General features: G+C 47.3%; 1 protein-coding gene across 4 annotated transcripts in view; it reads right to left on the bottom strand.

Annotated features, from left to right (window-relative positions):
- Positions 1–26577, bottom strand: part of LOC146808505 (transient receptor potential cation channel subfamily M member 2-like) — a 2014188-nt gene that overhangs the window by 1204365 nt on the left and 783246 nt on the right. For all 4 annotated transcript variants that reach the window (XM_085623584.1, XM_085623586.1, XM_085623585.1 and 1 more), the window contains one exon: positions 463–592. In XM_085623584.1, the coding sequence (XP_085479710.1) occupies positions 463–592 (130 nt within the window). The remainder of the gene's footprint in view (positions 1–462; positions 593–26577) is intronic.

Below are 26577 nucleotides of genomic sequence, written 5' to 3'. Positions count from 1 at the left end.
AAGTGCCAATGGATATAATGCGTTTGAAACACGGCAGAATGGATATCCTTCACTTTGCGACAGACTAACCTGCCTGTTCAAATCTAAATGAGGCCCTTAGTCATGACACTTGGACCACAGTCAGAGAAGGAGAGCAAGGAATCAAATGTTAGAAGCAGAGAAAAAGAGAGCAAGACATCCTGATCACAGACTAAGAAGGAAGAAGGAAAACAAAACAGATAACCCAAAGGCATACGAAAGACTCAACATGGGAGCAGCATGTATGGAGGAGGTAGATAAATGGGGATATGTAAAAAGTATTCATAAAAAGTGAATGAGTCCTGTGCAGTATGTCATTTAGGGTCAATGCCATTACAGTATGCACAAGCATGGGCAGGACAAGTGAGCATGTTATTCATTTTATGATGTGAATTTACATTTCCCAAATCACACATAATAGGAAAACAACAAAAAACTCAAGACCTGATGCCCGCTCCTCAAACAGGTTCGCCAAAGCCTCCATCTCTTCTACATTGTCGGTGTCCTTTTCCTCATTGGAGAGAGCTCTCAAGATCATACTGCATGCTAATGCCCCCACAACACAGTCCTCACACTGTAACAGAGGAAACAAACACAAAACAGTTTACAAGTGTAAGAAATGTGTTCTCACTGTCGCTTCACTATGAGACTTAAATTACCTTCAATTTCGAAGCACACTAATCAAAAAAATCGACAAAAGAACAGAAAGCGTGAAAATAAATTGAAGGTTGTAGGTTTCAAAATAATCATAGGGCTATGCCCCTTATGTTACGCTATTTAGATTAGCCTTATATAGCTAAATATAACAATGGTAGTTATCCATATTTACAACCCACTGGGCTATAATATTAAGAAAGATGTTTACAGAATAGGTTGGTCTTGGACGGGTGGTAGCCATTATGTGTATTAGCCGCCATCTTATATTATGGTTATGAATAAGCATGCGGTGAGCTCTAAACTGCGAAAGAGGTAGGCCCAGTTAGAGCTGCGCCATGACACTTGTTGTTTACCTAGTAGGTATACGCCCAGCTTCGTTCTCATTACTCAATAAGGAGCGCTTCTTCGTTTATGAATAGGCCATTCTGTGTGTGTAAGCAATATTCAATCAATCAGTCAATCAGTCAATTTATAGAGGCGCTACTCACCCGTGAGGGTCTCAAAGCGCTGGGGGGGGGGGGTGGAGGGGAAGCAGCTACTGGTCGAACAACCAGGTCTTGAAAAGTCTCCTGAAGGTCAGCAGGTCCTGGGTCAGACGCAAGTGGGCGGGGAGGGTGTTCCATGTCTTGGTGGTGAGGTGGGAAAAAGATCTGCTGCCAGTGGTCGTTCGGCGGATGCGTGGGACGTTGGCGAGGGCGAGGTCGGCGGAGCGGAGCTGGCGGTTCGAGGTGTAGAAGGACAGTCGTTTGTTGAGGTATGCTGGTCCGGCGTTGTGGAGTGCTCTGTGAGTGTGGATGAGGAGCTTGAAGGTGATCCTCTTGTTGACCGGGAGCCAATGCAGATCTCTTAGGTGGGTGGTGATGTGGCTGTGGCGGGGTAGTCCGAGGGTGAGTCGTGCGGAAGGCGTTTTGTATGCGTTGGAGTCTCTTTTGGAGTGTAGCCATGGTTCCTGCGTAGAGGGCATTGCCGTAGTCCAGCTTGCTGCTGACGAGTGCGTGGGTGATCGTTTTTCTGGTTTTGGTGGGGATCCATCTGTAGATCTTGCGAAGCATGCGGAGGGTGTTGAAGCAGGAGGACGAGATGGTGTTGACTTGCTGGGTCATAGAGAGCGGTGAGTCCAGGATGAACCACAGGTTGCGTGCGTGGTTGGTGGGTGTCAGGGCCGCTCCCAGTGTGGCTGGCCACCAGGAGTCGTCCCATGCAGAGGGAGTGGTTCCGAGGATGAGGATCTCCATCTTGTCTCAGTTCAGTTTAAGCCGGCTAGACTTCTTTCAGTCTGCGATGGCCTTCATTCCCCTATGGAGGTTAGATTTGGCGGTGGCTGGGTCCTTCGTGAGGGAGAGGATCAACTGGGTGTCATCGGCGCACGAAACAATGTTGAGGTGGTGTGCCCGGACGGTGTTGGCGAGCGGTGCCATGTAGATGTTGAAAAGGGTCGGGCTAAGCCTTGGGGTACGCCGCAGGTAATCTTGGTGGCTTTGGATCGGAAAGGGGGAAGGCGGACTCTCTGGGTTCTGCCGGTGAGGAAGGAGGTGATCCAGATCAGGGTTTTGCCTCAGATGTCTGCGTCGTGGAGGCATGTGCACAGGGTGTGGTGGCAGACGGTGTTGAAGGCGGCCGAGAGGTCCAGGAGGATGAGGGCCGCGGTTTCGCCTTTGTCCAATATGGTCCTGATGTCGTCGGTGGTGGCGATGAGGGCTGTTTCTGTGCTGTGATTGCTGCGGAAGCCGGATTGGGAAGAGTCCAGGACTTTGTTTTCCTCCTGGAAGTGGGTCAGTTGTCTGTTGGCGGTCTTCTCAATGACTTTCGCCGGGAACGGGAGCAGGGAGATGAGTCCTTGAGGTCCTTTGGGTCCGCCTTGGGTTTCTTGAGTAGGGCGTTGATCTCGGTGTGTTTCCAGCTCTCTGGGAAGGTGATGGTCTCGAAGGAGCTGTTGATGATCTTTCGGAGTTGGGGTGCGATGACGGAGCTTGCCTTGTTGAAGATGTGGTGGGGGCCGGAGTCGGATGGGGAGCTGGAGTGGATGGTATTCATGATTTTGATGGTGTCTTCGTCGTTGATGTTGTGCCAAGAGAGCAGAAGGTCGGTGTGTTTGGTGGGTGTTGAGTTGGGGGTGTTGGTGTCTGTTGTCGGCGTCTGGGTGTCGAAGCTGTTGTGGAAGTCTTGCAGTGGAAAAAAGTAGCCAGGGAGTCACAGAGTTCTTGTGATGGCGGAAAGTCATTGGAGCTGGAGATGGCGAGTTCTTTCACGATGTTGAAGAGCTCTTTGCTGTTATGTGCATTCTTGTCGATGTGTTCCTTGAAGGAGGTTCTTTTGGCGGCTTGGATGAGTTGGTGATGTTTGCGTCTGGCGTTTATGAGGTCTGCGTTGTTGTCTGGTCATTGCGCCACTGCTTCTCGAGTCTTCTACAGGTGGACTTGGAGTTCTGGAGGTCGGCGTTGAACCAGAGGCTCTCTTGTCAGTGCGCCTGTTGGAGGGTTTCCTGATCGGGGCGAGAGTGTTGGGGCAGTCGTCGATCCATTGTCTGAAGTTGTGGGCTGCTGCGTTGGTCTCCGAAGGTTCGGGTGGAGGGTCTCGGGTGAGTGTGTTGATGAGTTGGTCTTCGTTTACTTTTTTCCAGTTGCGGTGTGGGATACATTGCGGTAGGTTGTGTGCGGTGTGTTTCTCAAAGTAGAAGTGGATGCAGTGGTGGTCGGTCCAGTGAAGTTCCGTGGTGGGGCTGAAGGTGACGTGGTTGCTGGCGGAGAAGATGGGGTCGAGCGTGAGTCCGGCAGAGTGGGTGTGCGTCGTGACGAGTTGTTTGAGTCTGAGGTTGGCGAGGTTGTTGATCAGCATTGTGGAGTTGCTGTCGTTGGCGTTCTCGAGTTGGAAGTTCAGGTCTCTGAGGAGGATGTAGCCTGTGGAGGTGAGGGCGTGCGTGCTGATGAGGTCGGCGATGGATTCGCTGAACTGTGGTCGGGGTCCCGGGGGTCTGTAGATGAGGGTTCCTCTGACGGTGGTGTTGTGATCGATGTGGATCTGGAAGTGTAGGTGTTCGGCCTTGCTGAGGGTGTCTTCGGTGTTGGTTGAGATTCTGATGGTGTTCCTGTGGATGATGGCGATTCCTCCTCCTGGTTTGTTGTTGTTTCGGTCCCTGCGTGTGATCTTGGGACGGCTATGGCTATGTCAGGCACCGAGGAGGTGTTCATCCAGGTCTCCATCAGGAAGGCGACGACCGGGGCGGCGGAGTCGAGCAGGTCCCAGAGTTCGACGGCGTGCTTGTGGACTGAGCGGCTGTTGAGTAGTATGCAGCTGAGGTGTTTGTGGCTTGCATTCTTGGGATGGGCTGGTGTGCGTTGGCTGGTGTAGCTGCAGTTTCAGCAGGTAAACGGTCCGTGGGTAAGCTTCGGGTGGCCTGAAAGAAGGTGGTAGTTCGGCCGGCGTTGAGTGCGTGGAGGGTGCTTGCATCGTAACGGCGTAGGGTGTTGTAAAAGGTCGCGGGGGCCAGGGGTCTGGCGCTGGGCACCGTTCAGGCGCGGATGGGCATTGATGGCCGCCATAAGTAGGGGAGGGTGGAGGGACGTGAAGCTGGGATGTGGGAGTGGGGGCGGGAACAGCGGGAAAAGAACAGCAGGAACGGAGGAAAGCAGAGGCTACAGTACAGTGAGGGAGAAAAAAGAGGCAAAAATTAGCAATACCATACAGTGGCTACAACACAGTGGGAGGAAGGGCAGAAATAAAAACAAGCGACAGGAACGAAGATACAATCACACAGCGGACTCAAACCCTACCAGGGTGGGGCTCGAGACCCGATTGCGGCAGAGCAGAGCAAGGAGGAGTTGCGGTGCACGGTGGAGCTGCTGTGGAGAAGAGCGGACCTCAGACGGGGTCAGAGGTAGCATCTCTCCTATGCTGGGAGGAGCAGGGATGCAGCTGGCTGACCTTGACTAAGAGATACTGTGTGCCCGTCTCGGGCTGGTGATGTACGCACTTCTGCCTCGCTAAAGTACGCATCCCTAAACCTGTAACTTTCCCTTGTAGGCGTACTCTGGGGATTATGACGTGTTTGGTGTATTATACTATGCTGCGCATCAAGATCGAGTCAGTCCTCTTGTAAGCATTGCAGGCCCCAGGCTGCATTTGGACTCCTCTGCAGAGTATAGATAATAAACTGCTTGTTTGATTCTCTACTGACTGACAGACTCTTCATTTTAATAGGTAAGGCCGAGAGGTGGTTTAGTAACCCGAGTGACCCTATTCGGGTCACTTCCTTCAGTTGGCGCCCGAACAGGAACTCCACGTTATCACCCTTCTCACCCGCAAATGGGTCGTAAGGTCAGGGTGCAGGCTGGTTCGGCAGGCAGATCGGAGGCCCCCCCACAGATGGAGGCCTGTCTCTGTAGCTTGCCTCACCCGTTTGATCGAGTGTGCCCTGCCTAGTGGTGATACGCCGGGGTCCAGAGACGGCGAGACCCTGGAGCAGACCAGATTTTGTCCGGAGAGACGGCGGTAAAGAATTACCCATGACACCTGCGTCAGACAGGTGAGTGATTTTGTGTACGTTTGGTCTTTGGGTCTTTGGAATACTGGCGCCAGTCCTTGAGGTAGTGCTGGACTAAACCGTGCGAGGCAGACCGTTGATGACCGCCTTTCAGTGTAAACTTGAACTGCTCAGGGTGATTTGGGCTCTTGAGACCCGTCTCATAGTGGTTCTTGGGTAGCACCGGGAGGGGCAGGGCCTTCGGGGCGTGCCACACTACCGACTTTGGAGGAGGCGGAACCGATCGGTCTGTGCTCCGTAATTGATGCCGGACTGTGAGTGTGAGGACGCCCGTCGAGCTATCTCAGTGGTCTTGAACCACAGATGAGATGAGCCTTAGAGGCGAAACCTCACGGGCAGTGCCAGGCCGCGCTTTGATGAGGCAGCACCTTAAGTTGTTCCATTAAGTATTGGGGACAAGCTGCTTGGGCTGTGCTATATAGCGAGTTTTGTCTGTATTGTGTGGCTGAGTGCTGGGCCTGAATCTTGTAGTGGTTTGACAGTCGTTAACGGCTCTACGAGCTACAAGATGCAAGATAGGCTTTAGATCGTGTCGAGACGCAAGAAGGGTCGAACTGGGCTATCCATACACGTAACAGAGATTTCTAAGGAGGTGCTTAGTGAAAGGCTGTTTGGGCCGTGTTGTATCGCACACCTTGAGAGGTCTGTTCGTGCTGATTTTTGAGTGCATTTTTTTAATACGACTCTCGGAGAGAGAAGTGGATTTGCCTTGCGCTTGCGCAGAGGGAATTTTGTAAGTATTTTATATTAAGATGCCGTGTTTTCGTAAACTTGGATGTTTTGTATGTCGATGTTGTTGTTCAAGTGATCGATTGGAGTAAAGACAACCCGCGCCTCCCGAGGGCACCCCGAATTTTGATATGTACATAAAGCACGGTATTGGCCTTATTATGTTTAGCACTTCATGAAATAAAAATACGAGGGACAATGCTGATTTGCAGTGGTCACTTGCTGGCTCGTTTGATGAACACAAATTGAATTTTTTTTGGAAGGAAAGCTGTTTGCTAAGAAGAGTAGACAGTCAATGTTTGATATGTTAAAGGTTTGGCAGAAGGAGGAAAAACAGCGGCGAATTAGAGAGAAGAAAAATATCAGGAAAAAACAAGCACTGACGAATACGCAGAAAGCCATGGCTTATGATAAAGTGACAGTAAATAAAGGCATTAAGTGCACAGACAGGGCATTTCGGCTACAAGTGGAGAAGAGCTATGATGTTCACGACGAAGGTGATGCTTTTGTTGAAGATTTGGTAGATACTCAACCCCCACCCCCTTATGCTCCTCTTCGGATATATCCTACCGTTCCAGCTTCCCAGGCACCGGCGTCAAGGGCTTTGGCCCCGGTGTCTGGCCCCACTAGTCCTCCTCCTCCAAACATTTCGATTCTGCATTTGACACCTTCTGGGTATTATACTGCTTTACCGATGACCGGGTCGGAGGGTGCTAGCTCTCTGTCAGTGGCACCTGTTTCTGCTCTTTCTGGTGTAACTTTCTTTACTCCTTCTAATCAAAATCATTCATTAATGGTACCTATCTCTCCATCCACTCTTTCACCGGCGGATGTTTCACTCCCTATGATGCAATTTGACAGAACGCCTGTGAGTGTAATGTCCCCAGTAAGTCAAGTGAAAGTGCAAGAACGTGTGAGTAGAGTGTTGGTGCGTTCTGCAGTAAGTGATCGAGAAAAGGAGATGGTGGCGAATCAGGCTGCGCAGTGGATTCGAAACCCGACCTATATGGTTGAGGATGTATGGAGTGTGATGAGACAGTATGAACCGCATATACAACAACTTGTGGTTAAGCATATGTGTACAACATCGATGTGTCGGTGGGAGCAGCACTTTAATGCTGAGATCCCAAAGGAGGTCTCTGAGATACAAGATGAAGTGTATGGATCTGGTATGTATCCTGCTGCTGTGTTGACTAAAGTTACTATTTTGTTAAGATATCGAGGTAAGATGCTTAAAGAGGGTTCCACAGCATTAGCGCAGTTCCCTATGAGAGACGTTCACCCTATATATCACCCGATAAAACCAGAAGAGAGAAATGCAGTGGGTGATACTGTTCAGCCCCGGGTGGAGGCATGGTTCCAAGAACAATGGGTTTACACCCCCTGGAAGAGAAGCGAAGTACTTTCTCTTAAAACTCAGTTGCCAGATCCCAGAAAGAATCTCACTGCTTATTATAAGGAACTGACAGAAGCGGCCAATTCAACAGTTATGACGTTAGCTGATTGTAAGAGGGTATCAATCGGGGCACGCCTCTTACCTGTGATTTCACGTCACACTGTCAGAGACTGTATTCATTCTGTGAAAGAACCACAGAATCGCAGTTCCTTCCGAATGTCCTCCGGAAGGATAACCCCACCCCGTGCTCTGTCCATACAGAGAAGAGTTGCTCGAGACGACACAGCGAAAGGGGGAGGGATTGACCCCGGAAGTTCTACTCCTTGGAAAGCGAAAAGGACCGAATCCAACGAATAAGGGCGTGAACATGTTGGAGGAGGAGAGGAGTCGCGAGACGGTGAACACGTGGAGAAGACGGAGGTTGAGACGGGGAGGGAAGAAGAAGCGGAAACCAGAGAGGAAAACGAGAGGTGGAGTGAAGAGTGGTGGTGCCCTCAGAAGGATGCTCGAGAGCGGCCGCAACTCAGGAGAGTTGCGGCAGAGCTGGTGAGTGACCGGCAGGGAAAAGAGGAAGCGGGGTTATGGGAGGTGGGTGATTCGTAACTACTGGGGGGGAGAGGGGGAGGGTGACTGTAAAGAACATTGTACATGCTCTTAAAGACCCATCCCTCACGTTTCCTTCCTTCTTTTGTTTTCCTTTGATTTTGGAGATACCCTAGACAGCTTTGTAAGAACGCATTGCTCCCTTGGACCCAACCGCACAATTATCCCCTGACTTTTGCTAAATTCACAAGCACCAATCAGGTGTGGTGATGGACACTGTACAACTTACGGTCGTACCATTGAACAGTGACTGACGGCTCCTTTTTCCATTCCCTCTTTATGAGCCTCTGTGGGAGATCCCCCGACCCAGAAGACCGGACAAAGGGGACGACAACTGAAGATGAGGTTACACGAGGGAGAAAGGAGACCCCGAAGAAAGAAGAAGAACCGCCACGCTCACTTGCAGCTCAAAGTACTGAACATCTAAATAAAAGCCGCCCGCTTGCCCTATATATACAGCCTACGCGTCTGTTTATCTGGCCCGCTCTCCCACACTGACATTATGTTGTTTTTTGGGCTGCTGGTTCCGGTTGATATATGGAAACAGGTGCACTTGGTGGATCATGTGGTAGAGTTAGGAGCAACATGGGATCAGATAAAGTTGTGGGATCAAGAACGTAAGCCAGGTGAGAAGCCAAGAGCGGAAATGTTAACGTTACCTGAACAAATTATTACGTATATGCATTCATTTATTGCTCCTAAGACAGTGGATTGGTATAAACGTATGGCATGTTGTCAAAAGAAAGACAAGAGTGTGTCAGATTTTTTTTTACTAGGTACGAGGGAGTATTTTCGGATTTCAGTGGTCAGGATTTGTCAGTGGATGGTGGATTCCAGCTGTTTGTCGACAGGTTTGTTAATAATTTGCTTCCTGAAATTGCAGCCTGGATGAAAGCAGCAGAAAGTACCTGGTCCACATCTACTCCCTCGGGAATATTGAGTATGGCGCAATATTATGAACATCGAGAGAACGAACAGAAAGAGGTTGTAGAAAAAAAAGGGAAGGAATTGAAGACAAAGGTGTTGTTGCAGCAGGTGCAGGGAAGTAGTGGAAGAGGAAGGGGTCAGCCGCAAGCGCAGCAGCGATGGTCTGTACCACAAGGAGGTGGAACGAGTGCTCCATATGTGCCTGTGGGACCTAATCAATGTGCGTATTGTTGGCAGGAGGGGCATTGGCGACATGAGTGCCCCGTATTGCTACACGCTGGTGAGATCCCTAGAAGAGGAGGTTTTCGGGGACGTGGTAGAGGAGCAATAAATCAGAGTGAGAGAAGACCAGAACAAATTGAGAGAGTTGAAAAGGATCAGAATTACTTTGATGATCCTAGAGTACGACAGTATTGTCGTGAGGATTATGATGTACACGAAGGAACAGGGATGTCCATCCACAGTTAGGACAGCGATGGACAGGGTAGGGGATGAGTTTCGGTGAATGTAGATCAACGTGGACCTTATGTTGCTGCGGGTTTGCTTGGTACTTTTCAAATGTTTTTGATTGACACGGGTGCCATGAACAGCTCTGTTTCTCGTTCGCTGGTCCCTGAGGCAGCTCTGTCTGGCAAGAATAATGTTTTGGTGGGATTTTCAGGCCAGTCTGTTGTTAGTCCCATCTCTCAGCCCCTTGCTTTCACAATTGGTCCGTTTTTGGTTAAGTCATAGTTTCTTTTTACTTTAAATTGCGGGGGAAATTCATTGGGGCTGCATGCAACCATTTTTTGTTCCCCAGACGGCGTTTACATGACGATTGGACCTGATGTGACACAGGTGAAACAACACTTAGCCAAAGACAACCCTCTTCCTGTTGAGTTTATCGCCGTGCCTAGTACGCTGTGGGCTACAGGTGATACGGACGTATGACTGTTGCAGTTTCCACCAGTGTCTATTAAGGTTAAGGACAATGTTCCTCTGCCTCGTATTCCACAATATAAAATATCGCGCGCAGGAGAGACTGCTTTGTTAAAAATCATAAATGATTTAATTGCATCTGGTGTGGCTGAGGAAACAGTTTCTAATGTGTGTAACAGCCCTATTCTTCCGGTTCTTAAAAAGGTCCTGACAGATTCACCTGATGCCCATCCTGATGTACATCGATTTATTATTGATCTTAGGGAAATGAATAAAATAGTAGTCCCACAATTTCCTGTTTTTTTTTATTTTTATTAAAAAAATTTTAGCAGAGTTTTATATAGCGTGAACTTGACCTAAATCCAATCAGGTATCAGAGCGCTTTACAAGGCACCAGTTACGTTACATGAGGACACATATTCATTTTTTTAAAAAAATTTTTGTTAGGCACAGGGAGATTAAGTGATTTGCCCAGAATCACAGGAGGTTTAGCGTCGTTACCGAGACTCGAACCCGGTTCCGCCAGGTCCGAGGTCGAGCGCCCTAACCGTTAGGCCAACTCCTCTCCCCTGTTGTTCCCGATATCACTTCAATTTTGACTATGATCCCTCCTACAGCTTAGTATTTCTTTGTGATTGATTTGAATATTGCGTTTTTTAGCATTCCGATTCACCCAGATTCCAGGTATCTTTTCGGATTCAATTTATCTGGCCGAAGCTTTGTAGTCTGTCGCGCTCCTCAGGGGAATACTGAAAGTCCTAGTATATATAGTCAAGCTTTGAAAGCACAATTGGATTCATTAGTACTCCCGGGTGAGAATATGGCTATCAATATTTACACCGACAGCCAGTATGAGTTCAGAGTCGCTCATAATTTTGGGTGATTCTAGGCAGAAAGGGGGTTCCTGACATCCCATGGGTTGAAGATACAGCACGGCCCATTGATCCATAGATTGTTGTCGACTTTGATGTTACTCAATAAGCTGGCAATAATAAAATGGAGTGCCCACAAGGTAGTTACAGATGATGTAGGTAGGGGCAACGCATTTGCGGATCAAACAGCTAGAGAAACTGGTAGATCAAAGATGAGTAAGATGTTTGTGGCAGGACCTGCTAGGTGGTTACCTGATAATGGGATGAATGACAATACTGTAAGAATGAAGCCACAACAGATGAATTGGCTGTATGGCAGGAAAGGACCGGTACTCTAGATGAGGATGGGTGCTGGACTGATTTGTCTGACAGCAGAAGATGGCTGCTGCCTGATGCATATGTTTTCCCAGTTGTGACTATGGCTCATGGTCCCGCTCATATTAATGCAAAAGGAATCTGTAAATTGTTAGACCCAGTGTGGCGAAATGATCTCATCCCCAAGGTAGCTGCCCATTTAGTGAAATATTGAATGATTTGTTTAAAGCATAATCCTGGGAAAGGTACACCAGTGCCTTCTGGGAATTTTCCACCACCCTCATTTCCCTTTGCGGTTCTTCAAATGGACTTCATTGAGGTAGAATGAGTGAATAATTTGAAAAATGTCCTAGTGGTGGGGTGTGTGCTTTCAGTAAGTGGGTGGAGGCGTATCCTGTGAAGGAAAATACAGCTAATGCAGAGTTAAGAGTTCTTCCCTCGTTTCGGTTTGCCTCGAGTGATCTGGAGTGATAACGGAAGTCATTGTAATGCCCGAGTCATGCAGTTGGTGTGTGAAGTGTTGCATATCAATCAGAAGTTTCATGCAGCGAATCATCCGCAATCTACAGGTCTTGTTGAGAAGTATAACGGAATCATTAAATTAAACCTAGCTAAAATTGAGTAGAGCACAGGCCTGAAATGGCCGGATGCGTTACCATTAGCCCTTTTGTCCACAAGAATGACCGCACACACGAGGACTGGACTATCGCCCTATGAAGTAGTCTTTGGGTGCCCTGCCAATATATGGGGTGTCCCTAGGCCAAAACGATTTAGTGAGATTGAGTATCCGATGATGATACATTACCTGTATGAGTTAACTAAAAATCTTCGTTCTATTCATCAGCAGATTGAGGAGTCATTGCGACCACTTCCAAAGAGTCCTGGCCATACATTGAAACCTGGGACTGGGTCCTGCTTCGTAATTTTGCGAGAAAGAATGCTCAGGAGCCCCGGTGGCACAATCCAGGTCAAATCCTTTTGGCAAAGAGGATGGCGGTGAAGGTGGATGGGAAGAAAAATTGGATTCACGCCCATCATACTAAGAAAATACCGCTGGCACTCCCTTATGACCGATGGGTCCAAAAAGGAATGGGAGATCATGAATGTGAGCACGTTCCAAGGTTCATCCCGTTTTCAGATGCTCGGCTAACTTGGACGGAGACAGAACAAGAGAACGAGGATGTGTTGTTGGAAGCTGTCCCACCTGAAATAAGGGCAGCACGAGTATCCTCTGACACTGAAAAACAAGTGTTGGAGTCTGGGAGCTCCATTGAGCCTGAGCCTCCGTTGCTTTTCTCTGATCAAACAGTGCCTGGGTCAGTGCGATATGATGTACGCCCAAGAAGAAAGAAGAGCACCAATAGGAAATAGAGAGTTATGAATTTGAGATTATGGTAAGAGCACAATATCTGTAGTGCCTGCCACAAAAGAGAGACACTGGTGCACTGCTTTGGGACATTGAGACTTTCGAATGAGCTGTGGGTATTTGCCCGGAGGATATCCCAACTGATACAAAGAGGGATTGGACTATTGAGTAGGCCTAGACTATGAGGCCCCACGCGGAGGAAGTTATCTGTTACAGTGTGATGGACAATAGAAGCCTACCAAAGAGGCTTAGAATGGACTTTGGAGTAGGGGATTATCGATTGAAGCAGGTCACAAGTGACTTCGCCATCTTTGCAGAGAGTAGGTGTTAGATATGTTTCCGTTTGGGCGAGTTGTCGCGCAAGAGGAGCAGCCTCTGGCGGCCCCGCCCTTAGGTCAAAATGATCCTGGATGGCCTAGTTGGACCACTAAATACAAAGTTGCAGTCTTATTCTGTATTTTTGTTGTCATGATTATATTGTTTGGAGTTGTATTCTATTTAGAAATTAAGCATCCAATGCATGTCCTGATAGGGACTACTCCTGATCTGCCTGAGCATTTGTTTGCTTCCTTAGCTCCACATAAAGAAAGACATAGGCAGACGTATTCAGGGAACGCCTTTCTTCAAATGCTACATGCAGTACACCAAACGACTAATGCGACAAAGGAGCCCATTAGGATGGCGGGCGGATCGACCCCCGCCGGGCCGGCGGTAGTCACCGCTGGCCCGGTGGGGGCGATCTGCCCGCCATCCACACTTCAAAGACCCCCCGCCATATTAGGATGGCTGGGGGGGCCGCGGCAGACGGAAAGACCGCCCACCACTTTTCCGCCGGTCGACTCGTCGACCGGGCGGAAACCATGCATAATATGGTGGCGGTGTCTGCAAGACACCGCCATCCATATTATGATGATAGCGGTAAGCAGCCCTTCCATGGCGGCATTGTGGCCATGGAAAGGCATGCAGTCTTTGCTGTTGAGGGTGTGGGGGGTACGCAACGGGTACCCCCCTGCATTGGCATGGACAAAGTGGCAGGCACCGTGCGCTCCCTGTCACCTTGTGCATGTCAATGAACAATGTGCATTTCCAGCATTGTGGAGGGCGGTGCTGTGAGCTCCGCCCGCCACAATGATAGGAATGGGGGATGCCACCGCCACGGTGGCGGTGGCATCCTAATTGCAGGTGCAGGACCGCCGCACCCCTGGCAGAGGGTCCCGCATTCCATTATGGTGGCGGGCAGACTTTGTCTGCCCGCCATCGTAATAGACCCCAAAGTGTTGGATTTGTGGGTTACTTCCTTCTATGACCCATAAGAATGATCTTCTGATATATTTGCCTCTGTCATATTTAGGGAGTTGTGAAGCATGGTTCCAGCTCCTTACTGTAGTGTATACCCACTCACATGCAGATGCTGCCTAACTGATAAAGAAGATTATGACGCAGTGTTGGAATACATAGTGATGCACCAGGGATACACTCCGGGAAAAGTAGGGAGGCAGGTACTTTGCATCCAGATGCCTGTATGAACATTTATGAGCAAAGTGCAAACATGTCCTGGATAGAAGATGAGATGATAGAGTTCCAAGGATTTAATATTACATAGTATTTTAAATCCTTCCATGAGAGAAATGTCCCAGATAGTAAGGTTTTACCATTCCAATAATTGATACGCCAGCCCCATTTTGTGTAGAAGGGTTTGGAAGTGTTCCTGTGGGGCAGAGTCATGGTATTTATACGTTCACATTGGCCACGACAAATAGTCCACCCTTGCTTACACCCCCTAATGTATATTTTGTCTGTGGGACACATGCTCATGCATGGCTCCCTAGGGGGTGGGCAGGACAATGTTATGTTTCTTTTCTTCTACCCCCAGTTTATTTAGCCTCATCAAATTATCATAAGGATCATAGGTTACAACAAAAGGGTACCTCATTGACACGAGTAAAAAGGGTTATCAACACTGAAGATGTCGATCAGACAGATACCACAATGCAGCAATTCGCTGATGCTATGAAGGGATTGTTGCCTCTATGTGGACCTCTGTATAATAGTAGGTGAATTTGTCATCTTACTAGAGTCGTGGAAGCTGTCATCAACACTACTGCTGGTATACTCACGAATATTACAAATGAGCTTCAGGTAACCAGGCTTGTTACTCTTCAAAACCGGATTGTCCTTGAGGTCATTCTTGCAGATAGGGGTGGGGCCTGTCATGTGATTGGCAGCAGTTGCTGTGTTTACATACCAGACCACGCCCCTACTGCTTATTCAGCCATTCAGAAACTCCATAAGTTAGCCTTCGAAATACATGAAGATAATGGTACATGGTCTTTAACACAGTGGTTCTGGGGACTGATGTCCACATGGGGATGGAAGATTCTCATGGGTTTGGTAGTGGTTGCAGGGATCATCTTTACATGTTGCCTTTGTGTAAATTGTCTTCCATCCTGTTGCACTTATTGCATGGTTAGACTCACCCCCCCTGTTCCAATAAGTGAGTTTAAAGCCAGGGATGTGATTAAGATGCTGAAAGAACTTCAAGAACTAATGGACATCGATGAAGGCATTTTCGAGGATTAAATATTCGAATTCGACGGAACCTCACCTTAGTTTTGCATAGTTGCATACCCCTAGGTTTCCCCTTCCACTCACAGGTGGTTCGGATATTGCCTGATGGTACCTATCTTTTATATTTAGCTTATAAGGCTAAAAGAAGGTTCTGTAGGTTTCAAAATAATCATAAGGCTATGCCCCTTATGTTACGCTATTTAGATTAGCCTTATATAGCTAAACATAGCAATGGTAGTTATCCATATTTACAACCCACTGAGCTATAATAATAAGAAATATGTTTTACAGAATAGGTTGGTCTAGGACGGGTGGCAGCCATTTTGTGTATTAGCCGCCATCTTATATTATGGTTATGAATAAGCACGCGGTGAGCTCTAAACTGCGAACGAGGTAGGCCCAGTTAGAGCTGCGCCATTACACTTGTTGTTCACCTAGTAGGTATACACCCAGTTTCGTTCTCATTACTCAATAAGGGGCGCTTCTTCACTTATGAATAGGCCTTTCTGTGTGTGTAAGCAATATTCTATTTGTAACACCTCTCCTACGCTGGGAGGAGAAGGGATGCAGCTGGCTGACCTTGACTAAGAGATACTGTGTGCCCGTCTCCGGCTGGTGATGTATGCCCCTCTGATTCCCTAAAGTACGCATCCCTAAACCTGTAACTTTCCCTTGTAGGCGTACTCTGGGGATTATGACGTGTTTGGTGTATTATACTATGCTGCACATCAAGATCGAGTCAGTCTTCTTGTAAGCATTGCAGGCTCCAGGCTGCATTTGGGCTCCGCTGCAGAGTATAGATAATAAACTGCTTGTTTGTATTCTCTACTGGCTGACTGACTCTTCATTATAATAGGTAAGGCCGAGAGGTGATTTAGTAACCCGAGTGACCCTATTCGGGTCACTTCCTTCAAGGTGCATAACTTAATCTGACACAGTGATATGGGATGAAGGCTATCAACCATGATGCAAAGTCAAGCTGGAGGCACAGTGGTATCGTACAAATGCTTCAAACCATGATCCAAAATGATGCTGGAGGCACATATTTTTATCGGACATATTGGTATGCGGTGAAGGCTATTAACCATTGCGCTCAGTCATGCTGGAGGCACAGACTTTTATCTGACACATTGGTTTAGGATGAAGACTATCAACCGTGGTGCTCAGTCATCGTGGAGGCACCAGTCCACCACAGATTGTAAAAGGCTCCTCTGGATTCCTGGGTAGGCAACCTTTTTCTTACGATCTTGGCACCTGTTCAAAAAACGTAGTATTTCATTACGTTGAGTACTACTAACAGACTACAAGATGCTATTCACAAACCTACATGTGCAGGTCTACGCTTCCGTCTCTCCTTCCTATTTTTATGCAGAAATCTCAACCCTAATTGCGGTGACCTACCCACAAAAGAGTAACCCAATTGCTATTCAGAAACTGCACTTCTATAGTAACTGTTATGTTATTTTGTGCAGATTTGTAGAGTACACTATCACCTGGGAGAGTATCCTGGTGCTACAGGTGTGTGTTTAGGCAGACCTAGGGCCTAGTGGGACTACTCAAAAGCCAGCTCTTTTGTTTCTTGCGGAATTCAAGATGCGAGGACAGGGCTCTTATGTGTAGCGGCAGGTCATTCCATGCTTTAGAAGACATGTAGCAGAAGGCTCCATCAGCCAAAAAGGTCCCATAACAGTCGTAAATGTACTCCAGCTGAGGCCTGGAGGAATACAACACCACACATGACCAATCACTGGTAACGCTAAATTAATTTATTTCAATATTAAACATTATGTAAATATTTTATTAAATATTTTAACGAATTCTATATAAACAGTATTTTATTATAAAATCTTGTAATGCACGTTGTAGGAGGCTGACTTAGTATATGGTGCACACTTATTTAAGTGCTGCACCCTGCACTAATCCAGACAATCCTTATGGTCATTTTAGTGGTCGTAGACAATCTTAGAAAGGTCTCTAAGTGGTGGCTGTGGAGAGCAACCTTCAGGCTTATCCAGGAGGAGTGTTAAGCAGCTTGTTTTACCAGATCTTAATCATCTAGAGTAGGTAAATGAAAAAGAACCACACAGTGTAGTTATATTAGTTATAAAAAAATGTCTATTTATTTCTCACCAGCACATTGGTATATCTCCTAGCCTCTCCTAGCCGTAGATATCAACACAAATACACCACAATACTTCAATTGCAAGAGGTAAGAAAGCACAATACACAGTGGTCTCTACGGTGAGACCAAACCATATACTAAAGAAGTGGAATGCGTTTGCGACCGAAGTCAGGACTTGGACTTGGACCCTATTTTGCAAATGCATTTAAGGAATCCCAAATTGCGATTCCTTAAATGCAATATAGGAAGCACCCAAGCTGTGCGATTTTGGCTTAAGGAATTGCAAATTACCACCAACTTCAGGTTGGTGGTAATTTGCGATTTCATTGAAAATGTTACTTTTTTGCATTTTTCAAAAGGACTGAAGAGCCTGCCATGGGGTGAATTATGGGTATTAAGTGTAGTGATCTCAGATAGAAAGAATTGTAAATCTGTTGTGAGAGGTGCAAGCACCAACTCACGCAGGCTGCAGTGGTAGGTCTGTAGTCACAGTTTAAGTGGACTCCCATGGGTGGCATAATACAAGCTGCAGCCCATGAGAAACCCCTGGTGTACCTATGCCCTAGGTACCTCAGTACCATATGCTAGGGACTTACAATGGTACACCAGGAGCCAATTGTGGATGTACCAAATGTCAAATTTAGGGAGAAGGCACAGCGACTGGGGTCTTGGTTAGCAGGATCATACTAGTCAAGAGCACAGCAACACCAGGCCAAAAGTGGGGGTAACCACACTAGAAAGATCCTCCCTTCCTACACACGTTTTTAAATTAAAAAAACGGATTTTGTTACAAAATATTTAAATTAATTTAAAAATAATTCTATACTTAACTTTTAGTAATTTTTGCAACATAATAAATAAATGTAAGCATTTTACTTTAGGCAGGATTTTTTTAATACATGTTTAAAAAAATATTCTTAGGTTTTAGATTATTGAACCAGCAGGGTACAACAATCAGCCGACTTACACCCATTGGCTGGTGGGAAGCACTGATTAAACTTATAACAGAAGAGGGCAAAAACAGAGGGGAGAAAAGTCAGGATAGAATGTGAGAAGGTGTAGGTGTGCGTGTTGACAACCTATGGGGAGGACGAGGCATCAGTCATATGATAAGAATGGCGGGGAATGTGAGAGGCTGAGATCATTGACCATCTACCAGTTTAGGTGGGCTTATGATCAGGATAAGTCAGAAGGAGAACTCGTTAGTATATCAGGCAGGTCAGTTCTCTAAATTCATCCGACAGATACAAATGCATGTGCCCCATGTCTTATCAAACAAGGGTAATGTTTGGGTCACCACCGCAGTCAACTTCTCCATTTTCAGCAATTCCCATAGTTTGTGTAGTCAGTTTAATTGTGTTGGGATTGCCGCGGAGCCCTAACGGGAAAGTAAGGTCTGTTTGGAAGCTCCCAGTGCTAGAGTAATGACACAACACATTGCAGATTTTAGTGGGTATGTCAAGGGGTTCGGGAGTCCCAGAAAAATGTAGCTGGGAAACCTAGGTATGTCTGTTTCAAACATTTGATCCACCGCAGTGAGCACCTCACTCCAAAAGGAGCTTATCTTGAGGCTTTGCCAAATAATATGAGTGAGGGTGCCCATCTGTGCACTTCGTCACCAACATACATTGTCCCAGTTTGCTTTGCACTGGGTGATCCTGGCCGATGTAAAGTACCAATAATGTGCAATTTTAAGGAACATTCCCTTGCCGGAGGTACTGTGGGCTGAGGCACAGACGCGGTGGAGAATGTCATGCCATTATTTAATAGCAAAGATGCATTTGCATTCCACCTCCCATATTCACAGTGTGGGTCTTTTCGATGATTTGTGTGGTGAGAAAAGTGTAGATATCAGGGAGGAGGTGTTTGTCGGGAGAGCGGGTAAGGAGCCATTTTTCAAATGGTATGAGGGGTCTCCTGGCATGGGAATAACGATGGGGTTGTGACAGCCAATAGCGGATAGCCATGTACTGCCAGCATGCCGCCGATGGGAGCCTGTAGGCTGACTCGACCTGGGAGAAGTCCATAAGGCCATCGGCATCGAATAGGTCACCTACCCTTTTGCAGTTAGCCTACTGCCATGCGGTAAATGCTGAGCCATGAAGTGCAGGGGGAAGATTGGGTCCCTTATAATTGGTGTCTGGGGTGAATGGGGATGGATAGTTCCTGCTGGAACTGCACCCTCTCCAACACTCCAAGGGTGGCTGGGAGTTCTGGTGAAATATAGACCCCAGCTGGCCGGTGTTGTTTTGGTAGCCATGGAACCTTCCAAATATGGTTATCTTCCACTGCTTGATCAATAAAGCACAAGTGTTTTTCAGTACTAGGCCAAGACCACTCCACCATGTAACGTTGCTGTGCCGCTTAGTAATAGCACTTTAGATTGGGAACCCCAAGCCCTCCATCTGATTGAGATAGGTAGGCCTGTGTCTTTGCCATCCACGCCTTCCTGCCATCCCAAATGAATATCCAAATAAGGCCCTGCAATCTGTCAAGCATCCATGAGTGGGGTTGGAGTGGCAATGTCTGCATGATGTATCAAATTTTTGGTAAAAGTTTAACCTTGACGGCTCCCAAGTGCTCCATATAAGAGAGGCTGTAAACCTTCCACCTGGATAAGTCTGAGCGAGTGGTCATCAGGAGCGCTGCATAGTTATGCTCTTCAGTACAGCTGGCAGGTGTATCTGCAGATCCAGGTACCCTATCCCCTGTGAGACCCAAGTGAACGGGAACACAGCCTCAAGCTGAGCTTGATCAGTGTTTGAAATGGTGAGGTTCAGAATAAAGGGCTTCTGGAGATTAGTTTTGAAGCCAGTGGCTCCTCCAAGGGATGCCAGTTCTCCCATCATCCCTGGCAGGGACTCGTAAACGTTCAATACAATTAGTAAGAGATCATCGCCGTATAGCACTACTTTGTGAACCCTGCCCCATAGCTATACCTGTTATCCGTGGGTTATGTATCTGCTCGACAAATGGCTCCATATATAAGGCAAATAATAAGGGTGACGAGGGCAGCCCTGTTGAGTGCCTCATAAGATTTGAAAGGACTGAGACAAGATCCCGTTAACCCTCACCAATGCCCAAGTATAGCTACACTGGATTGATCAACAGAACTGCAGACCAAGGCCAAATCGCATCAACACCAAGCGAAAATATGGCCAGTGGACTCAATTAAAGGTTTTCTCCACATAGAAGGAAAGGAGAAGGGCAGTTGTGCGAGAGTGCTGAATTGTGTCTAGAAGGTGACAGATACGTTTTGTATTTTTGCTGCAGCCACTCTTGGATATAAACCCAGTCTTGTTGGGGTCCACCAGGTCCTGCATGTAGTGAGCCAGTCTATTTGCCAAAACGCCCATAAAGATCTTTGCATACACGTTTAGAAACGGTATAAGGCGGTAAGACGAACAGCATTAAGGGTCTCTTATGTGATTCCTCTAGTTCCCTGACTTTAGTTTCTAATTGGACTCGCAGATCGGACCTATCTTTATTGAGACGAGCTGCTATAGCAATACATTTACCCCGCACTATGGCTTTAAAGGTTTCCCACAAGAGTGTGATAGATGGGGAGGTGGTATGGAGCTAGGAGGTGCATTTCGAATAGTGACAGGGGACTGGTCTGAAAGGGCAGCTACACTATTATCCACTGCTGTAGTTGCCATAGTGATGTGTGGGGAATAAGTCAATTTGGGCATATGCCTGTTGTGCCGCAGAAAAGAAAGTGTTGGGTGTGTTTGTCGCCACACATCTGTCAACCCGCACCTGTCAGCCACTGTGTACAGGCATATTTGAGAGCACCAGCATGGCCTGGTCGTTGGATAGATCTATCCAGCTGGCATCACCTACTATGTTGAAGTCACCCCCTATAATGAAGTCTGTGTCTGGGGTGGTTAGGACGTGACCTATTGCATATTTAAGGAAAGCTTCATGTTGATCATTGGGGGCATGCAGGTTCCCCAGTGTGAGCCTGTGACCTTTCAGATCGATGCATAGCAATAGGAGCCCGCCAGGCAACTCAGTATGTGTTTGGGTCACCCTCCCTGTAAGGTGGGTTGCTAGGAGGATTGCAACTCCTACTTTTTTCACTGTACCAAAAGAGAAGTATTGGTGGTCAAACCACCGGGAGTGGCCAGACGGCTTTGAGCAGGCAGATCTCCTGTATGATACAGACATCACATTTAGCATCCCTGAGAAATTAAAGGAGAGTAACATACTTCACAGGTGCATGAAGGACTCTGACATTGAGGCTGAGGATACTAATCATCGATAGGTGAGCATGAGGGATCCAGCAAGGGCCGAGCGGACCAGGAAAAATATACATCACAGGCATGCATTGCTGTTATGTAACATCTGGAATATAAATGAGCGGGCAGAGGTCTTCAAATGTGGGGGCAACAAAGAACACGTCAACACCTTAGAACACTAGTAACCAAAATTGAAGGCTCCATGTCTTTGGCAGTGTGTCTTTTCATTCTTCAAATCAATGTGACTATGGAGCTTCGCTTCCAAGAAACAGCAGCAGTAGGGAGAGGATCCAGTCCTTATGCCTAGGCAGCTTATAGACAAGATGAAATCAGGCCCCCCAGGAAGAAGGACTAACGTTTGAGAGTTGGTTAGCAGGGGAACATTCTCCGACTTGTTAAGCCATCAGTGTTCGCTCTCCAGATCTGTGGTACTGTTGTGGTGCTTTAACTGGCGTAGCAGCAAGACCTGTTCCCTGCAGCTCTCAGTTTTAGAAGACTTACAAAGGTTGTTCTTCCTCTGCCGAGTAGTGCAGAGTAGACCTGCAGTAGGGGAGGCTGGGCCCAGTGTAGGTGGTTGAGCAGGGAGCTCCCCCGGAAGCGCCGCCATATCCAGCAATGAGTGGGCTTCTACTAAGGTACAGGTATTCTGCATGTCATTGTTCCAGACAAATTGGAGCAGCAGGGGTGCCCCCACTTGTACCTAATTACTTCCCCGCGTTGGAAGTCAGTCAAGGCCCAGAGGGCCCTACGGCATTACAGTGTTATTGGGGAAAGGTCCTGATGAAGCAATATTTTTATGCCATCAAAGTCAATTGTAGTCTTGCACTGCAGCCAGGGTGGCCTCTTTTCTCCATAATAGTGTAAGCATGTGAGGATGCCTTGTGCTTGTCTGGAGAAAGTCTGTGCGACCCGCTCTATTGGTTTGTTCGAGAATTAATTATTAGTCTGCATTTCTGGGGCCACAAGCTGAAAGCGACAGGTAACATAGTCCTCTAATTTTCCCGGTATTGCCTGCAACCCTTTTATGGGGATAGTAGAGCACCAAGATGTATTTCCGAGATCCTCTAGTTGATAACGAAGATCTATGTGCTTGTCTTATAGCTAAAGGAGTTCCTAGTGGTGTCCATCCAATGCTCATTCATTGCGCGTGCTACATTGCCAAATGCGATGCAGCGCGCGCAACAACATTTGTTTTATTTATTTGTTTACTTACCTCCGTTCGCCCGTATTCTGAAGTTTACTACCCCCCACCCTGCTCCTCTCCTTCCTCGCCCCACCGCCCCGCAGCACTCCCTCCACGGGCCGCTGCTGTCCTCGCCCAAAGTTTAGGTCCCCACAAAGATTGTGTGAGAGTATAGTGATGTTCAAGTCCCCACAGAGATAGTGTATGATAATAGTGACGGTCAAGTCACCACAGAGGTAGTGTGTGATTATGAAGATTTTCAAGTCTCCACAAAGATAGTGTGTGATTGTAGGGATGTTCATGTCCTTACATAGATAGTTATAAGTCTGTGTTTATCTGTGTCCTCGCAGGTTGTTACTCTCCGATGTTCCAACATCTCAGTTTTTCTCTTGACATGCCACCCTGTGTTTTGCCAAGAGTAGTCCGGGTGAAATTAATTTTCTGTGTGTGGCTGGTAGTCCCTCTGTGTATCCTAAGAGTGCCATGATCGGTATAAGCTGAATGGGGGCGCTTACAATCCGGGATAATGCATTCACCACCTCCATACAGTACTTGTGCATCGTTCTACATTGCTACCTTCAGAATGTCCATCCCCTCCCGTCCGCGTCCATCGTATTGGTCATCTAGCCGTGATTTATATATATGGAGTAGTGCCAGCATGTAATATACCCTTTGTAGGAATTTGAAGTGCATCATGCACAACCTGCTGCAGGCAGTTATCATGCCTGTTTGCAGCAGTAGACCCATTGCTTGTCAGAAAATGGTGTATCTAGTTCTAAATCCCTGCTTGCTCGTGAGCCAGTCTGCGGTGTCGGGCTTTCCGTAAGAGCAGTACGGTAAAGCCTAGAGACTGCATGTGTCGGTTCCAGCGCTTGCAATAGACTGTGTAGTGTATCTATTACGGGGGCTTATGGGGAAAGGTGGATATGGCAGTCCAGACGTCTTGTCTCATCCTGATGTATAAAAACCTTTCCAGTTGTGTAGCGGTTCCCTCTACAATCAATTTGTCCCAATCTTTAAATATTCCCTCCTGACTGATAGAGATCACCCCAGGAGTTGATTCCCCTTCTCCTCCACATGTTGTGGCAGGAGGCCTCATGTGTGACCGGAATCAAATGATGACAGGGAAGGGACATCAACGGCAAAAAAAATAGGGGTTTGTTAATTTTCTTAGCTAATCTTTGCCACGCAGAGTTGGTGCAGGCCACGGTAGAGTAGGTAGTGTTTTCACCTGGGACTCGAGCTCCCAGAAACGAGGACAGGGGCAGCAGGGCCATGTATCCTTGCTCAACAGCCAGATGTGGCATATAGGAGGAGTGATTGAGCCAGTAGGTCACATAGTAGGCCTGTGCTCATAGGTAGTAACACTGCCTGCAAAAAGGGCAAAGTGAGCATGGTCCATCCCACCCTTGGTTGCTGCTTCCCCATGCTAGTCTAATCAACTGGGTTTGGAGTGTCTAGAAGAATGTATGTCTAGGGCGGTAGGGTATGTTAAAAAAGAGGTAAAGCAACTTGGGTAATATTACCATTTTAATGAGGGAAATTCAACCCGCTAGTGATGAAGGTAGCTGGAGCTAACGGGATACCAGGGCCGTGATTGTGGAAATGGCTGTGCCATAGTTCGCTCTCAGTGTTTCCTGTTGATCCCTATATATGATCACTCCCAGGTATTTAACCTCTGAGTTGCACCACATTAGAGGGTAGTCAATGGCGAAAATGTGGAATAGTGGGTATGAGGGGGAATATCTGTGATTTGTTCCATTTTATATTTATCCCAGACAATTCTTCAAAGTGAATAAATTCCCTAAGGATAGGGTTTAAGCTGACTTGCGGATCTCGAATATATTTCGGCATGTCATCCGCGTAAAGCGATAGTAGCAGATGCTGGGTGGGTATCTTATCGTGTAGTCTCTGGGGTGTTGTCAAAGTTTGGCCGCGAGTGGCTAAATTGCTAATGCGAACAGGAGGGGTGACAAAGGCCATCCCTTCCTGGTGCCGTGAGATATGGGACAGGAGCACGAATGGTTGCCATTTATCTGTACTGTAGCTCTTGGTTCGCCGTAGAGTAGAGCGATCCAGGCTAGAAAAGAGAAGGGGGGGGGGGGGGTCCCATCCTTCATAATACTGCGAACATATAGTCCCATTCAAGCAAGTCAAAAGCTTTGGTGGTATCGAGGAAGACTGCCACCACAGCCAGTTCCGGATGTCTTGAATTAAAGCAAATAGGGTACTCAAGTTGTGGGATGTAGCTAGTCCTGGTATGAAGCAGGCTTGGTCCAGTAGGACCAAGACTTCCATAAGTAAGGTTAATCTGTTGGCTAGTTCTTTAGCCAATATTTTTGCATTGCAGTTGATTAAGGATAAGGTCCAGTAGGCCTCGCATGTGATGGAATCCTTCCCGGCCTTAAGTATGGCTATGATCGATGCTTCTCGCATAGTCATGGCAAGGGTGCCTAAGATTTTTACCTCTTCATATACCATTTTTAGGATGGGGACTAACGTCTCGGCGTTTCCGGTAGTCCCTCTGGACCTGCTGCCCAGTCAGAGCTCATTTGCATTATGGCTGTACGTATTTCCTCCTCCTTGATATCAGCAGTGATAAAATCACTCTGTGCATCGCTGAGCCACCCAAGGGCAATGTCCTCAAAATAGATGGTCATATCAACATGTTTGGTCCTACGCGTAGAGTATAGGGAGGAGTCGAAGGTTATGAAGGCCTCGAGGATATGTTTGTTGTCTCTTCGTAGGAGTTCAGATCGCCTCCACCAGTGCTCTCCCCATCCCCATATACATGAGCTCATTGATATTTGGACTATTTGGAAAAGTTTTCTCTTTCTGCTTTGGCCTGGTATTCAGTGGTCCGCTCTCTAATTTGGGCCTGCTTTTGTCTATCAGGTGCATTTGTCAGTTGTGCTTCTATTGTTTTAATGCCTGTTTCTAGTTTCTTAAGTGTGTTTCGAAGGTCTCGTAGGATTTCTCCTCCCTTCACAATGCAACTGCCGCGTATAGTGACCTTAAAGGCTTCCCAGACAGAGGCTAATGTCGGAAGTGAGACAAGATTTCTGTGGAAGAAGTCTCAAAATTCCTGTCCGAGTTCTGTGTGGAAGTTGTCATCCAGAAGTGTAGTGCCCTGGAGTCTCCACGATTGGTAGGTGAGGCTGTTTCCTGGAGGCCGCACCTGCAGTAAGACTGGGGAGTGATCCGAATATGTTCGGGAAAAGTGTTCAGAATTGGTTAACCAAGTGCTTAGTCCCTGCGACAGTAGCCAATAGCCAATCCAGGACCAATTGGAGTGTACGCTTGAGTAAAATGTGCCTTTCATGTCACGTGGGGTATATAGTCCGCCACACGTCTAGTAGGTGATTGTCTACCTTAATATCCACCAGTCACTTTCCCACCCTGGCAGTGGGGCCAGGTGTGCCGCAGGATCGGCCTCTACTTGGGTCTGTCATGGTGTTAAAGTCTCCTCCCCATATCAGGTGTTTCAAGTTGATGTTTAGTATGATTCCCCAGAGCTTGCTGAAAACATTTGCATCATCCACATTTGACTCATAGCAATTACTAGTGTGATAGGATGTGTAGCGATGTGCCCCCACATTATGCAATACCTGCCTTGAGGGCCTGATAACTTGCCAGATGGGACGTATTGAACATTGGATCTAATCATTATAGCTGTCCCTCGGGCATAAGTGTAGAGAAGGAAGGAAAGCATCTCCCTCCCCACTCGCACACCAGCTGCCCAATCCCACTGGCGAATGTGTACCCTCTCTGATGTCCATCAAGAATAAGAGAGCCTAGGTATCTTTTTAGCGGTGGCTGTAGAATGAAGTCCTTCCATAGGTAGGTATCTGTGGATGTGCCAGTAAGACATTAAGAGATAAGGTGATAGAAGTACTAAGTGTGTGTAAGAAGGTAGGCAGGGAATAGGGGGAGAGCTGTAATGGGGAGTGTTAGATGGGATCACTCTATAGAAACATAGAAAGTAAAAAATGAAATCTGGATTTGTAACAGTCTCAGAGGGGATTCCCGTTGGGGGCATTTGCTTGAGCTCCTAGCAGGTTCCCTTGTGCCAACGAGGGTGTCCAATGACAGGATAACTTACAGTTATACATCTATCCTCAT

Source organism: Triturus cristatus, chromosome 8, assembly GCF_964204655.1.
Source record: "Triturus cristatus chromosome 8, aTriCri1.1, whole genome shotgun sequence".
Classification (NCBI taxonomy): domain Eukaryota; kingdom Metazoa; phylum Chordata; class Amphibia; order Caudata; family Salamandridae; genus Triturus; species Triturus cristatus.
This window is presented reverse-complemented; position numbering and strand designations above follow the sequence as displayed.